This window comes from Oryzias latipes, chromosome 14 (assembly GCF_053564925.1).
Source record: "Oryzias latipes strain Hd-rR chromosome 14, Olatipes_Hd-rR_3.1".
In the NCBI taxonomy this organism is placed as follows: domain Eukaryota; kingdom Metazoa; phylum Chordata; class Actinopteri; order Beloniformes; family Adrianichthyidae; genus Oryzias; species Oryzias latipes.
This window is the reverse complement of record NC_136250.1, coordinates 2,875,597-2,887,128: the sequence shown is the minus strand read 5'-3', so window position 1 is coordinate 2,887,128 and position 11,532 is coordinate 2,875,597. Positions and strand designations below refer to the sequence as shown.

Sequence of the window (11,532 nt, the reverse complement as noted above, 5' to 3'; positions counted from 1 at the left end):
GGGAGTGGGTTAGTGTAGAACCGCCACTGACTTTGATTCAATCCTACCTGCTGACTGTTTAACAAACATCTGTAGTTCCAGCGCACGCGCATAAGAAAGGTCGAAGCAGAAACGTTTTCTGGGAACATTTGTCATTTACTGAAAATAGGATGTAATAGAGACCCCAAAAAAGTTATCACGTGCAGGCGGCCACGCGCGCACAAGTGAACAGGCGTTAATCCTCTGGGCAGAGGGACCGGCTCACATAAACCGCCATCAGAGGATAAGGAGGACCCAGACGGACCCTTGCGGGGCGAGAGGGGGCGGGAGGAGGAGGAGCTCGGTGTGCTCGCGCAGGCCCTGGGGGCGGGGCCTGCAGTCGCAGAACCACGGAACTACGGAAGCCGCACAGTTCTAGCCGTAGCTTCCTGAAAATGTCCTCCTGGAGAAGGTTGGCTGCTGCGCTCAGGAGCGCTGTTGGGGGGACCCGGGCCCTGAGGGCGGCCGCCCTGCGCAGAGCCGTAGCTCCCGCCGTAGTGGGTTCCGTCCTCGGAACCGGCCTCGTCTGTTATCACCGCTGTCGGGTTTTGGAGAGACCGTCTACCGTTTACGCTGCGGAGGAGCAGGTGAGTTCACCTGGAGGTGTGGAGGAGCCCTGCCCGGCTCTCTGTCATACTTACGCACACTGACATCCGCCACGCGTTTGTAACCACGCTTAACTTGTGGGAGCAGAGTTACTTCTGCGCATGCGCAAAAGTGCTACCTGTCAGTCCACGACAGAAAAAAACAAACTTGCATCCTCAGATCCTCCATCTGACCATCCCGCCCAAGGAAAGGGTTGAATGACCTCACTTCCTGCTGTCATTGCGCAAAGGCAGAACTCCACAGAGAAGCTTCTGTGTTTATGAAACCCAGATGAAGGACTCCCTCTGTTGGTGTTGACAGAGGGGATGTCTGTGGGATCCATGGTTGATGCTCTTCTCAGGATAAGGTCCACCTGCTTCTCTGAGGATGTCAGTAGGTGTTTGATACTCTGCAGAGAACCTACAGGTTAAAGGGCCTATATCATGCTAAATGAGACTTTTAAGCATAGATAATGTTCATTCATCACTGAAAACAACCCCAAAGTGGTATTTTGATCCATTCATTTCTGATTATTCCTCTAAAAAAAACCTGCTCTCTGAACACCAGCCGCTTCCAACCCACAAAACAAGCGGGGTCTCATGATCTGACGTCGAGCGGTGACAACAGCCCCGTTCAGGGCACATACAGGCCACGCCTCTGTCATTCTGCCCCAGGACAGCTGATCAGTAGTTACCATCACCAAGTATGAATGAATAATGGACACATTGGAAGAACTTTGAACGTCTGGAAAAGCGTAGATAAATCTAATCCATTATAAATATTATTATATTATCATAAACATGGGTTTTTTTTAACGTAAACGGCTTAAGAATAGCATGGTATAGGCCCTTTAAAGACAATGTGCAATCGGAGAAGTCGCCTTCATCTCTGCAGAGTTCACCTTCCACATGGATGCACCTCAAAATCTGGTGAGGATTCTTCTCAGAGGAGGCTGTTGGTTGTGTTGTCAGAGCCTCATCCAGATGTTCACAGAGCTGTGTGCTTTCTCTCATCACTCGTGAGCTGGATTGAAGCTGGACCTTCTCCTGTTAAGTCTCCTCTCTCACGACAGGAAGCTCCAGCTCCTCAGATGTCCCCCAGAAAGATGCGCTTCATCCAGTTCGCCTCGGTGGTGTATGAGCAGGAGCCCTACATGACCCCCAGAGACTTCCTGTTCTCCGTCATGCTGGAGAAAGTGGACCGTGAGTACCCCCAGAGGGTCCACCTGTTCCTGCACGCTGCGTGAAGACGAGCCCACAGCGTGGCGAAGGCGTGTGTACCTGCTGTCAGTGAGCTGGCAGCTTCCAGCAGAGAATCGCTGTTCTGCAGCTTCTGCAGCTCATCAGTCCTCCTAACTTTAAACAAATAATAATTATAATACATTTTATTCATATAGTGCCTTTCTTGACACTCAAGGTCACCTCACAGTACATAAGATAAATAAAACACTCAACAAAAACACAAATAAGTCAACAGTTAAAATTGTTTAAATGTCACAAACTGAATGCATGATGAAAAAGGTGAGTTTTGAGATGTTTGGAGAACTAAAAAAGGGGTCCATATTTTGTAGATCAGAGGGGAGGGGGTTCCAGAGTTGGAAATGAGACGTGATCTGGGAGCAGCCAGTCAAAGGGAGGAAGAGGATCTGAGGGAGCGAGTGGGAGGAGCAACAGTCAGGACCTCTGACAGATATGAGGATTGTGGAAGTGAACCTTGACATCACTTTCTGATGACCAATGAAGCTGCTTTCAGACGGTGTGATGTGGTGAATGGAGGGGGTTTGGGTTGCCATTCAAGCAGCTGATCTTTGAACCAGTTGAAGCTTACAGAGGGTTTTTGGAGAAGGTCCAGAAAGAAGGGAGTCACAGTAGTCGATACGGGAGGAGATGAGACTGTGGACCAGGACAGCTGTGGAGTGAGGAGTGAGAGATGGACGGAGACGTCAAATGTTACGCAGATGGAAGTAAGCGGAGCGAGGGAGGTTGTTGATGGGGGCAGAGAAGGAGAGAGGGCTGTCAAGGATGTTAACTTGAGGGGAAGGAAATATGGAGGAATTGTCAAAGGAGAGAGAAATTACAGAGTTTACTAAGGGTGGATTTAGTGCCAACTATAAGAAGTTCAGTCTTATCGCAATTAAATTTAAGAAGGTTTGCGGTGAATCAGGACTTGACTTTGAGAAGACAATTGGAGAGGGAAGAAGGTGGAAAAGTGGAGCCAGGTTTGGAGGAGCTGTAGACGGTGGTAGTACGCATAGCGGTGAAAACGGATGTTATGTTTCCGAATGTGACAGAGGGGGAGAAGGAAGATGGGGAGCAGGGGCCCCAGGACAGAGCCCTGGGGCACACCTGTGGTGATGGGAGCCACGGGAGAGAGAATGATTTTAAGCGGGTGCGACCTGAGAGATAGGAATGGAATCAGCTGAGGGGAAGGTTGGTGATGCCAATGTTGGAAAGTCTGTCCAGAAGGACGGGGTGGGAGACGGTGTCAGATCTAGCGGGAGGAGGGTGGAAATGGAACCGGTTGTTAGTGATCTTAAGGGGCTGTTTCTGGGCTGTGGAGGGGACGGAAACCAGACTGGAGCTGTTCATATAGATTGTTAGTGGAGAGATGAGCAGCTACGGTTTTTCACAATTTTTTTAAATGAATGTTTGATATTTGGGGGAAGTTGTTGAGGTTGGAGGGGTCTGAACCAGGTGTTTTAAGTCTGGGGTGACTACTGGTGAGTTCAGGGCAGTGGGAACTGTTCCAGTCTTGAGGGAGGCGTGAATGATGCTGTGATCAGTGGGGACAGAGGAGGGACAGGAGCCTCGACCAAAGCAGTGGGTGTTGGATCAAGCTGGCAGGAAGAAGGATTGGATGTTTGGATGGGTTCACTCATTTGATCTGCAAACTCCAGCCCCCCATTGTCCTGCCTTTGTGAGCACAGAGCAGCCATGGTTAGCCTTCACAACTAGATATGGTAAAGATAAAGAGACCCAGCTTGGGTTGTTGCAGCGTTTGCATACAGGCTCAATACAAACACACAAACAGTGGGTGACAGTCAGAAAAAACAGTCGGTTTGCATAACAGCTCTAGAAAAACAGACATCATCAACAATAGGACGAACCAGAGACGTGCAGATCCACCAACACTTCCTGCTTTTGTGTGGAATACTGTCCTTCTGTCTGCGTGCACGAGGCCGCTGCAGCGGATTCAGCTGCGTGCACATTTGTTCCGTCTTCTTGACGCTGATGTCTGCTCTGCTTGCAGGGAAGCTGCAGAAGAGGGTGCTGACCGCGCAGGTGCGTGCCCACCCCCTGGTGCAAATCCTCCATGCAGCTCCTCAGTCTGGGCTGACGTGAAGTTTGATGTTTGCAGGAGGTGAACAGCATGCTGCGCACCGCCTCAGCAGCCGGAGCCGGCACTGATCTGTTCAGAACCTGGGGCGATAACGGTCAGGTCCCTTCGGTTTCTGCGTGTGTGGAGGCAGACTTGTGTGCTCAGACTCTGGCTTTCCTTTGGATCTTGCAGGTCTGATTTCCTACACAGAGTACCTGTTCCTGCTGACCATCCTGACCAGTAAGTGACGCGGCTCCAGCAGCTTCAGTGATCCTTTGGGGATTCCAGATTCCTGAACGATCTTTGCCATTGCAGAGCCCAGGACGGGATTCCGTATTGCCTTCCAGATGCTGGATGTGGACGGAAACGAGCAGGTGGACAAGAAGGAGTTCCTGAAGGTGGGTGGGGGCTTGTTGCTGTGGATCAGATCAGATGATGGAAGATGTTTGTTAAACTGTTGCTGCCTTTAATGCTGTCGTGATGCGGCTGAAGGCGCCACAGCGGTGAGTATGAGGCGGCGCCGCGCATCAGGTGAGGAGAAGCTGCCATGTTCTGTGACTTTGTTTGCCCCTTCTGCCCCTCGGGCTGCACCAAGGCCCCTGACAGTTTAGTGCTGGAGACTGCATGTTTTTGCTTTTTTATTTGATGATCATTTTCGGTTGTGGCTTCGTGCACGATCAGTGAAGGAGGCCGTGCACGGATTTGGCTCAGACCGCTCTGATCCTCCTGAAACTGTTCTGACAGACAAACCAGAAACAAATGTCGTCTGTAGTGGAGTTTTGCACTGAGGTGGGGGCACAGATGGAGGTCTGGTTGTTATGTTTTTCAGTAAAGTTGCTGAAGTCTGCCTGATCCAGAGGGTTGCTGCATGTGTTCTTCCCTGCTCCAGGATGGGGGGGGGGGGGGGGGGGGGGTTCTCTTATACATGAACTCTGGACGCTGTTTTAAAAGTAAAACATTTCTGTATTTGTGCCGAAGCTGAAGACGATTATTGGCAGCAGCAAAGCCAGAGTTGCCACTGCAAAGGTGAGTCTTCCCTTTTTTCTAAAAGACCCCCCCCCTCCTCCTGTGCGGGTGAAAGATAATGTCTGCCATGTTGTGCAGACAGCAGCAGAGAACAGCGAGGCTGTGAGCACATCCCTGCAGGCCTACTTCTTTGGGAAGAGAGGGGAAAACAAACTCAAGTATCAGGAGTTTCTCAGGTGAGTGAGTTAGCATCACAGTCACCAGATGGGGGGGTGTCAGCTGGAACCCCACCCACAGCCTCACTCTTTGAAGGGGGCTCCTCTGTTAACCTTTTTGGGTGGAGGGACATGCGTTTTAACACGATCAGCAATGGAACTAGAGCCAGGTGCAGTTCAGTCAGTCACCACTGGGGGCGTCTTGATGACTCAGTGATTGACAGGTGTGGTCATGTGACCCATGTGTTAGGAAGAAGCTAAAACAAAGACATTTTTCAGCTTCCATGCATCACCATCACAAAGGCGTCACAAACCCACATGAAAATGGGTGGAGCAGACTCACCCGTCAGAAGTTTGCTACTGACATAATAGGGCTGATGATTGACAATCACCTGTCAAACCACCACAAATCCAATGGAGCTCAGTTAAAACCTCAAAGGTCCAATTAACCCTTTACCACCCTTTAGCTTCAGTGGTTCCTTTCTTTAGACCACCGGAACTTTTTAGCTGTTTACGCAGTTAATATAATCCCAGCAGATCCTGACGCAGAGAAGAGCCGCCCGGCGCCGTGATGCCACACTGGACAGTCAGGAGGTGTGGCAACACGCCCGGCGCCGTGATGCCACACTGGACAGTCAGGAGGTGTTGCATATTTGTGTAAAGCTGGAATGAAAAACCACTTTTCTCTGCGTCAGAATCAGCTGATTCACGTCGATTGCGTGAAGTCCAAAAGTCACAGTATGTCAAAGAGCGCTTGTCATTTCTGTGTGACAGGTTTACATTATATTAAGGTCCATGAAACCTCCCACTTTACCGTTGTCATGGAGATGACATGTAACCAATGAGGGGATAAAATGTGATTGGAACCAGACTGTATGTTGATTCCTGATGTAAAGCTAGGTTGTTGTTCCCGGCAGTGAATAGAGCTCCATCAGACTGGGTCTGGTTAAACCCAAACTAACCAGGTGATCTGTCCTGAGAAGGTTCATGGAGGACCTGCAGGCCGAGGTCCAGGAGATGGAGTTCCTGCAGTTCTCCAAGGGCATGGACACCATGAGAAGAGAGGACTTTGCAGAGTGGCTGCTCCACTACACCAACGAAGAAGACAATGAGATCTACTGGGAAAATATGAGGAAAAGAATCCCTGCTGGTCAGGTACAAGGCCCCCCCTCCCCATAAACTCACCTTTTCTGCATGTGTAAAGTGCCAACCCCCCCTCCGTGACGCCCTCTGAACCTTCTCTCCCAGAGCATCACCTTCGATGAGTTCAAAGCCTTCTGCCTGTTCAGCAACAACCTGGAGGATTTTGTCTTCTCCATGAAGATGGTCACCGGGGCCAACCGTCCTGTGGGCATGGGTAACCCCCCCCCCCCCCCCCCCCCCCCCCGCTGCAGAAGCCAGGGTGTTTTTTCTCCCCTCATCAGGAGGTTAACTCCAGTTTCCTGTCTGAACCGCAGCTCAGTTTCGGCGGGCCGTGAAGATCGCCACGGGCCACGAGCTGTCAGACAGCGTGCTGGACACCGTCTTCAAACTGTTCGACATGGACGGAGACGACTGCCTGAGCCACAAGGAGTTCATGGCGGTGATGACGGACAGAGTGCTGCGGGGCCTGAAGGTGAGCGCCCCCTGCTGGGCCCAACACCCCACACACACTCAGCTGCAGTCTGAAATGAGTCACATTCCTGTCGGGTGAGATTTGTCAAAGCCTGTGTGAACACGCAGCAGCTTCACACACCCAGCAAAGAGGCTCTGCTGGGACACGCCTTTCTGGGGGGGTTGTAAAGGTTTTGTGTGCGTCTTTAGGCTTCTTGCACAGCAGAAACCGTTTGAGTCTTTGTGTCTGACTTTCAGTGGAAGGAAGTTTTGATCTTAAAGCCAGCTCAGAAAATGAAAATGACTTTCAGCATCATTTCTTTCACTCAGTATACTTGAAGTTATTTAGGAAATTCTGTAAAGAAAGATCGTTTTGGCTCTGTTCCTGTTAACTCTGCATTGTTTTTTGGAGAGCACGTGTTTAAAAACAGGCTGAACTTTCTGCTGCAGCAGCTGACCAGCGACTCACACTCTGACTTCCTGTCTGCTGCCTTCAGGTGCAGCCGCAGAGCGGGGTTTCCGGCTACTGGAAGTGTGTGAAGCGGGAGACCCTGACGGGAGCCAAAGAGGCGCTGGGAGACGGCTGGTGTCCCATCTGACCCCTCCCCACACACTAACATGTCTATATGTATAATCACACATTTAAGAGGTTTATGCAGCCAATGCTATTTGTGGGCGGGGCTTGTGTGCACATGCAGATGCGTGGCGCAGCGGTTGGGTTGTCTAAATAAAGTTTTGAAGGAGGCGGTGCATTCACAGCAGAGCCAGGCTTCTGTCCTTTATTGTAGATAGGATCCTGTCAGATCAGCGAGTGGGTTCACCGTTCTGATGCTAACGGACGTACAACACAGATTCAAGACGAGTTCAGCGCCGTGAGGTCAACTAATCAGCGTCTGATGCCAAGGTTACCAGTGAATGTAGCAAACACAGCATGAAGCCATCTTTGGTCTTCTATAAACAAATACAAAACAATTTGTATCAAAAATAGAAATTACAAAGCCATATTGAAAGTAAATTCACATTTTGACAAACACTGAAAATCTTGACAGTTTTTTTTTGTTTTCGTTTCCTTGGCATCTGTTTGAGCGCTGGTTCTTTTTAAATGGTCATTGTTCTGAGGAGAACACAATTCAATGTTTAGAGCAAGAACAGAACAGGAAAACAGATTGTCAAACAAACACGTGTGCTTTCAATCCTGGACAAAGATGGGGATCTGCTGGAAGCTGGGCCGGGCCGGACCCGCCCCAGACGGGCCGTTCTGTAGTAACTGGTTTGGTGTCGTCGTCCTCCGGGGTTCAGCGTTAGCCGTGATCGTGATCATGTGCACACGTGGGATGCTCCGGATCAAAGGGAAGTGCTTTCAGAGTGACCCCTCCACTGTGGATGACAGAGAGGGACCATTAGGGAGGGGGGGCGCTCTAACCCTGAGGGACCGACTTAAATTCAACGTCTGCTCCAAGCTACAAAAACCTGCTTACAAATTAATCCTGCAGTTTAGCAGGACAAAACACGGGGGGGATCTACACATGGTGAAGACACCCCCCCCCCCCCCCCCCCCATCTGAACATGGTGTCAGCCTGGGATTACAGCAGAACCAGGAACATCCCTGATCATCAGGTTCTAGAGGCGACTGTAGTCCAGAAGGAAGCTTCCAACATCCTCTGTTTTGTACAAACCTCATGGATTTGTTAGCTTCACAGACACTAAAGGATTCCCTTTTAGGGTGTGCGTTTGTGGGGGGGTGGACTTACTAGCTCGTTCTAGAAACGCATTGTGATCCACGCTTGGGTTGAACGGCGCTGTGGCCGGCTTGCATTGTGGTCTAGAGCCCGGTTCAGTGGACTGAACGTACCTGAGCACGAGTCTCTAGACATCGCCAAGTAGGCTGGTGGAAAATATAGATGACACTTTTGCTTTCATTGGATTATTTCTTTTTAATGTCCACAAACGTTCTTGGTGGACTGTAAGCCAATAAAAAGACACATCCTGCCAACTGGAGGAGGAAACCCTGATAACGGCGCTCAGGCCCAGATCGCCATCGACCTCGTAGTCGCTGGACATGTGGCTCCAGTAGAGGTCAGTACCGATGGACTAGTGAGAGAAAACCTTTGAATCTACAACACACCGTCTGCTACAAAGAAACGTTTACTGTTGCTGGTGTTGTAAATAATTTTGGTTTTAGCCATGGTTCTTATAACAACGCTGCTTTCTTACCATTCATAACAGCAGGGCGGAGACATCAAGGATCGCTCTCCTTCTTCACCGTCACGTCTCCTTCTCCAGCCAAGATGGTGGAGATCTCCCCCTGCATGAAGGCCCAAGGCACGGTGGAGCCCGCCAGGGGGCAGCGCTCTCCGCTGGGGCAGTACACCTCCCCGCCTTGACCCTGGCTGCGGATGAACCCTCGGGTGCAGGGGAAGCAGAACTTGTGGTGTGGGACAGAGGGACACTGGACAAAGTGGGTGTCCTCCAGGCGCTCCCTGCAGAGGGTGCAGCACAGCAGCACCCCTTGTGCACCGCTTACGGGCTCCCCGGTGGCAGAATTGCTGCTGGGTCCCACCGCACTCAGGCCCTGGCCCATGGCGGCCTGGGAGACGGAGGTGGAGGCAGTTGATGGACTGCTGCTGGTGGAGCGGCCGGCAGCTGAGGTGTGAGCCGTGGACATGCTGCTGCCATCTCTGGCCATCTGACTGGAGCTCAGGCTGTCTGCCACCCCCATCAGAGCTGAAATGGGGGAGGGCTGGCTGTGGTGACGTTGCGGGCCCTCTTGCGGGGCCCCCATGCCTTGTAGAGGGTCAACGGCTGTGTATCCAGTTCGAGGCCAGGGCTCCCTTCCTGAGTGATCAGCTCTTCCGTCACTCTCTCCATTTTCCGAGCCTGGGGAGGCCTTCCGGCGCCGGGCTGTGCCCTTTGCTGGACCAGGGCGCCCAGCTGCTGCTAAAGGGAGCATTGCATCTGGCTGTGGCAGAACCTCAGGGATGGGGGGCTCTTTAAACATCCGCACGCCATCATTCAGCAGCTCCGACAGCCCGCGCCAGTCCCCCGAGCCCTGCCTCTTCTCATACTCCACGTAGCGCAGCCCAGAGTTCACCGCTTTGCCAGCATCTTTGGCCGAATCACGGAACATCTGCCGGACCAGGTCTGGAATTCCCAAAAAGATGATGCCCTGGCTGACGGGATACTCCACAAACACCTTCAACTCCACCTCTGGAGTGGTGGTGGCATCGAAGGCCAGAACTCGGCCCACTAGACCGTGGTCTTTCCTGAAGCGCACGTTGAAGGGGATGCAGCTGCTCAGGGCCACAAGCACGTCCCGCACTCCTTTGGGCCGGTTCGGCCAGCCCTCTATCCGGCTGCGGGCCACCTCGTTCAGTTCAGCCACCAGCTCGCTGCTCCGCCACACCGCTGGATCGATGCCCACGAGAGCAGAGGTGCTGGCCCCCACACCCAGAGACACAGCCTGTCTTCTTCCAGCATCACCCATCAGGGGGCCAGCTGACACCGCTAAAGGTGTGGCCCCAGCCCTGGAGCCTGGCAGGGGGGCGAGGATTCCGTGAGGGGAGGCAACCAGCCCCTGGGTTATTAAGGCGTGAGAGATGGTGCTGTGGAGGCCGGACACTGCCCCGCTCACAGCCCGGCGGGTGTTCGGGCTCTGGCGGCTCCCCTCCGACAAGGCCACGTCCTCAGCTCTGTGCAGACCGTTAGGAAGACGAGAGGACCCCCCATAATCCCCCCGGGCCCTGTCTGCGCGCTCCCCGTGCTGCCGCCCCGCCTCCGCGGGCCCCGCAGAGCCGGGCTTGCTCTGCGGCGGCCCCGGGGACCGGCCGTCCAGCACCCCGTGCGTGCTCTTCAGCTGCCTGGCCGTCTCGATGAGCAGCTCTATCCGGTCCGCTCCGTCGTAGTTGACGCAGCCGCGGCACACCGCCTCGCTGAACTCCCACAGCATGGCCCACGGCATCTTGGGCAGATCGCAGAGGTAGCACCACTGCCGTCGGGACGAAGACTGCGAGGCGGAGGACATGTTGTTTACAGGCCTCAACCAAACTTTCTTCGGAAGCCTTCGCGCTGCGGTCGGTGTTTTGAACGTTTCCGGGCCGCTTCCGCTCTCAGCACATGCCGCGGACCGTCCGACCAAAGGCCCGCCGACTCCAACCGGCAGTTCTCAGCACAATGTTGAAGAATTCGGGTTTTCTGTCTCGGTTCGTTCGCCTCGCTCTGTGTGGAAGGAAGTAAAATGTTATAAGACACCGGAAACACCTACGTGAGTCCTCCACAAAGCCTTATGGGAAATGCAGTTCGGGTGGAGACCCCTGTTTCAAACAGTGAAAAAACTCTGTTCGAATATAAACACTATTTATAAAAAAAGGCAATCAACTGCTGCTTCCGAGTTTTTCATTTGAAAATATAAAATAATAGTGTCATAAAATATTATTTAAATAAAAAATGGAACATTTAAATGAAAACCTTTGCATTTGGAACATAATATGAATCCTACATTGGCCTTTAGAACAGACCCTAAACTAAATCATTACAAAGACAGAAATTGTAATATTGTTCTTCTACACACAGAGGTTTAGGGTTGTAAATATCTGCGGATGTCCTAACAGCAAAAGATATAAAACTTGTTTTTAATGTGAGGTTTAACCCATCTTATACCATGGTCCGGGTAAATACTGTAATCAATTCTTTCAAAAAGTTTGATGCGGAAGCAGCTTCCTCAGCAAAAAATAAGATGAAAGCACTAACAATTGATTTAATATTAATTTATTTTGAACGTGACCATGGTATAAGCATCAGCCAGACTATTTAACCAAAGGTTTTCGTTCATCCATCCAAA

At 51.8% G+C, this 11,532-nt stretch overlaps 2 protein-coding genes across 3 annotated transcripts; one reads left to right on the top strand and one right to left on the bottom strand.

Annotated features, from left to right (window-relative positions):
- The first annotated feature begins 336 nt into the window (after positions 1 to 336).
- On the top strand, positions 337 to 7,458 carry micu2 (mitochondrial calcium uptake 2). The gene is made up of 12 exons (XM_023962216.2): positions 337 to 605; positions 1,676 to 1,805; positions 3,853 to 3,884; positions 3,961 to 4,036; positions 4,114 to 4,161; positions 4,237 to 4,319; positions 4,900 to 4,947; positions 5,026 to 5,123; positions 6,086 to 6,257; positions 6,351 to 6,459; positions 6,560 to 6,717; positions 7,193 to 7,458. Exons 1-12 carry the CDS (start codon positions 414 to 416, stop codon positions 7,292 to 7,294), a joined length of 1,248 nt encoding a protein of 415 aa, XP_023817984.1. The 5' UTR covers positions 337 to 413; the 3' UTR covers positions 7,295 to 7,458.
- LOC101155950 (interferon regulatory factor 2-binding protein 1-like) lies at positions 7,448 to 10,967 on the bottom strand. 2 transcript variants are annotated; one of them, XM_004076076.5, is made up of 2 exons: positions 8,910 to 10,967; positions 7,448 to 8,072 (listed from the first exon to the last, which is right to left on the bottom strand). In XM_004076076.5, exon 1 carries the CDS (start codon positions 10,714 to 10,716, stop codon positions 8,935 to 8,937), a length of 1,782 nt encoding a protein of 593 aa, XP_004076124.2. In that variant the 5' UTR covers positions 10,717 to 10,967; the 3' UTR covers positions 7,448 to 8,072; positions 8,910 to 8,934. The 2 variants fall into 2 exon arrangements, with proteins under 2 accessions (XP_004076124.2, XP_078787206.1); XM_078931080.1 differs by lacking the exon at positions 7,448 to 8,072 and adding an exon at positions 8,656 to 8,786 and having other exon boundaries at positions 8,910 to 10,958.
- Between the last annotated feature and the right edge of the window lie 565 nt (positions 10,968 to 11,532).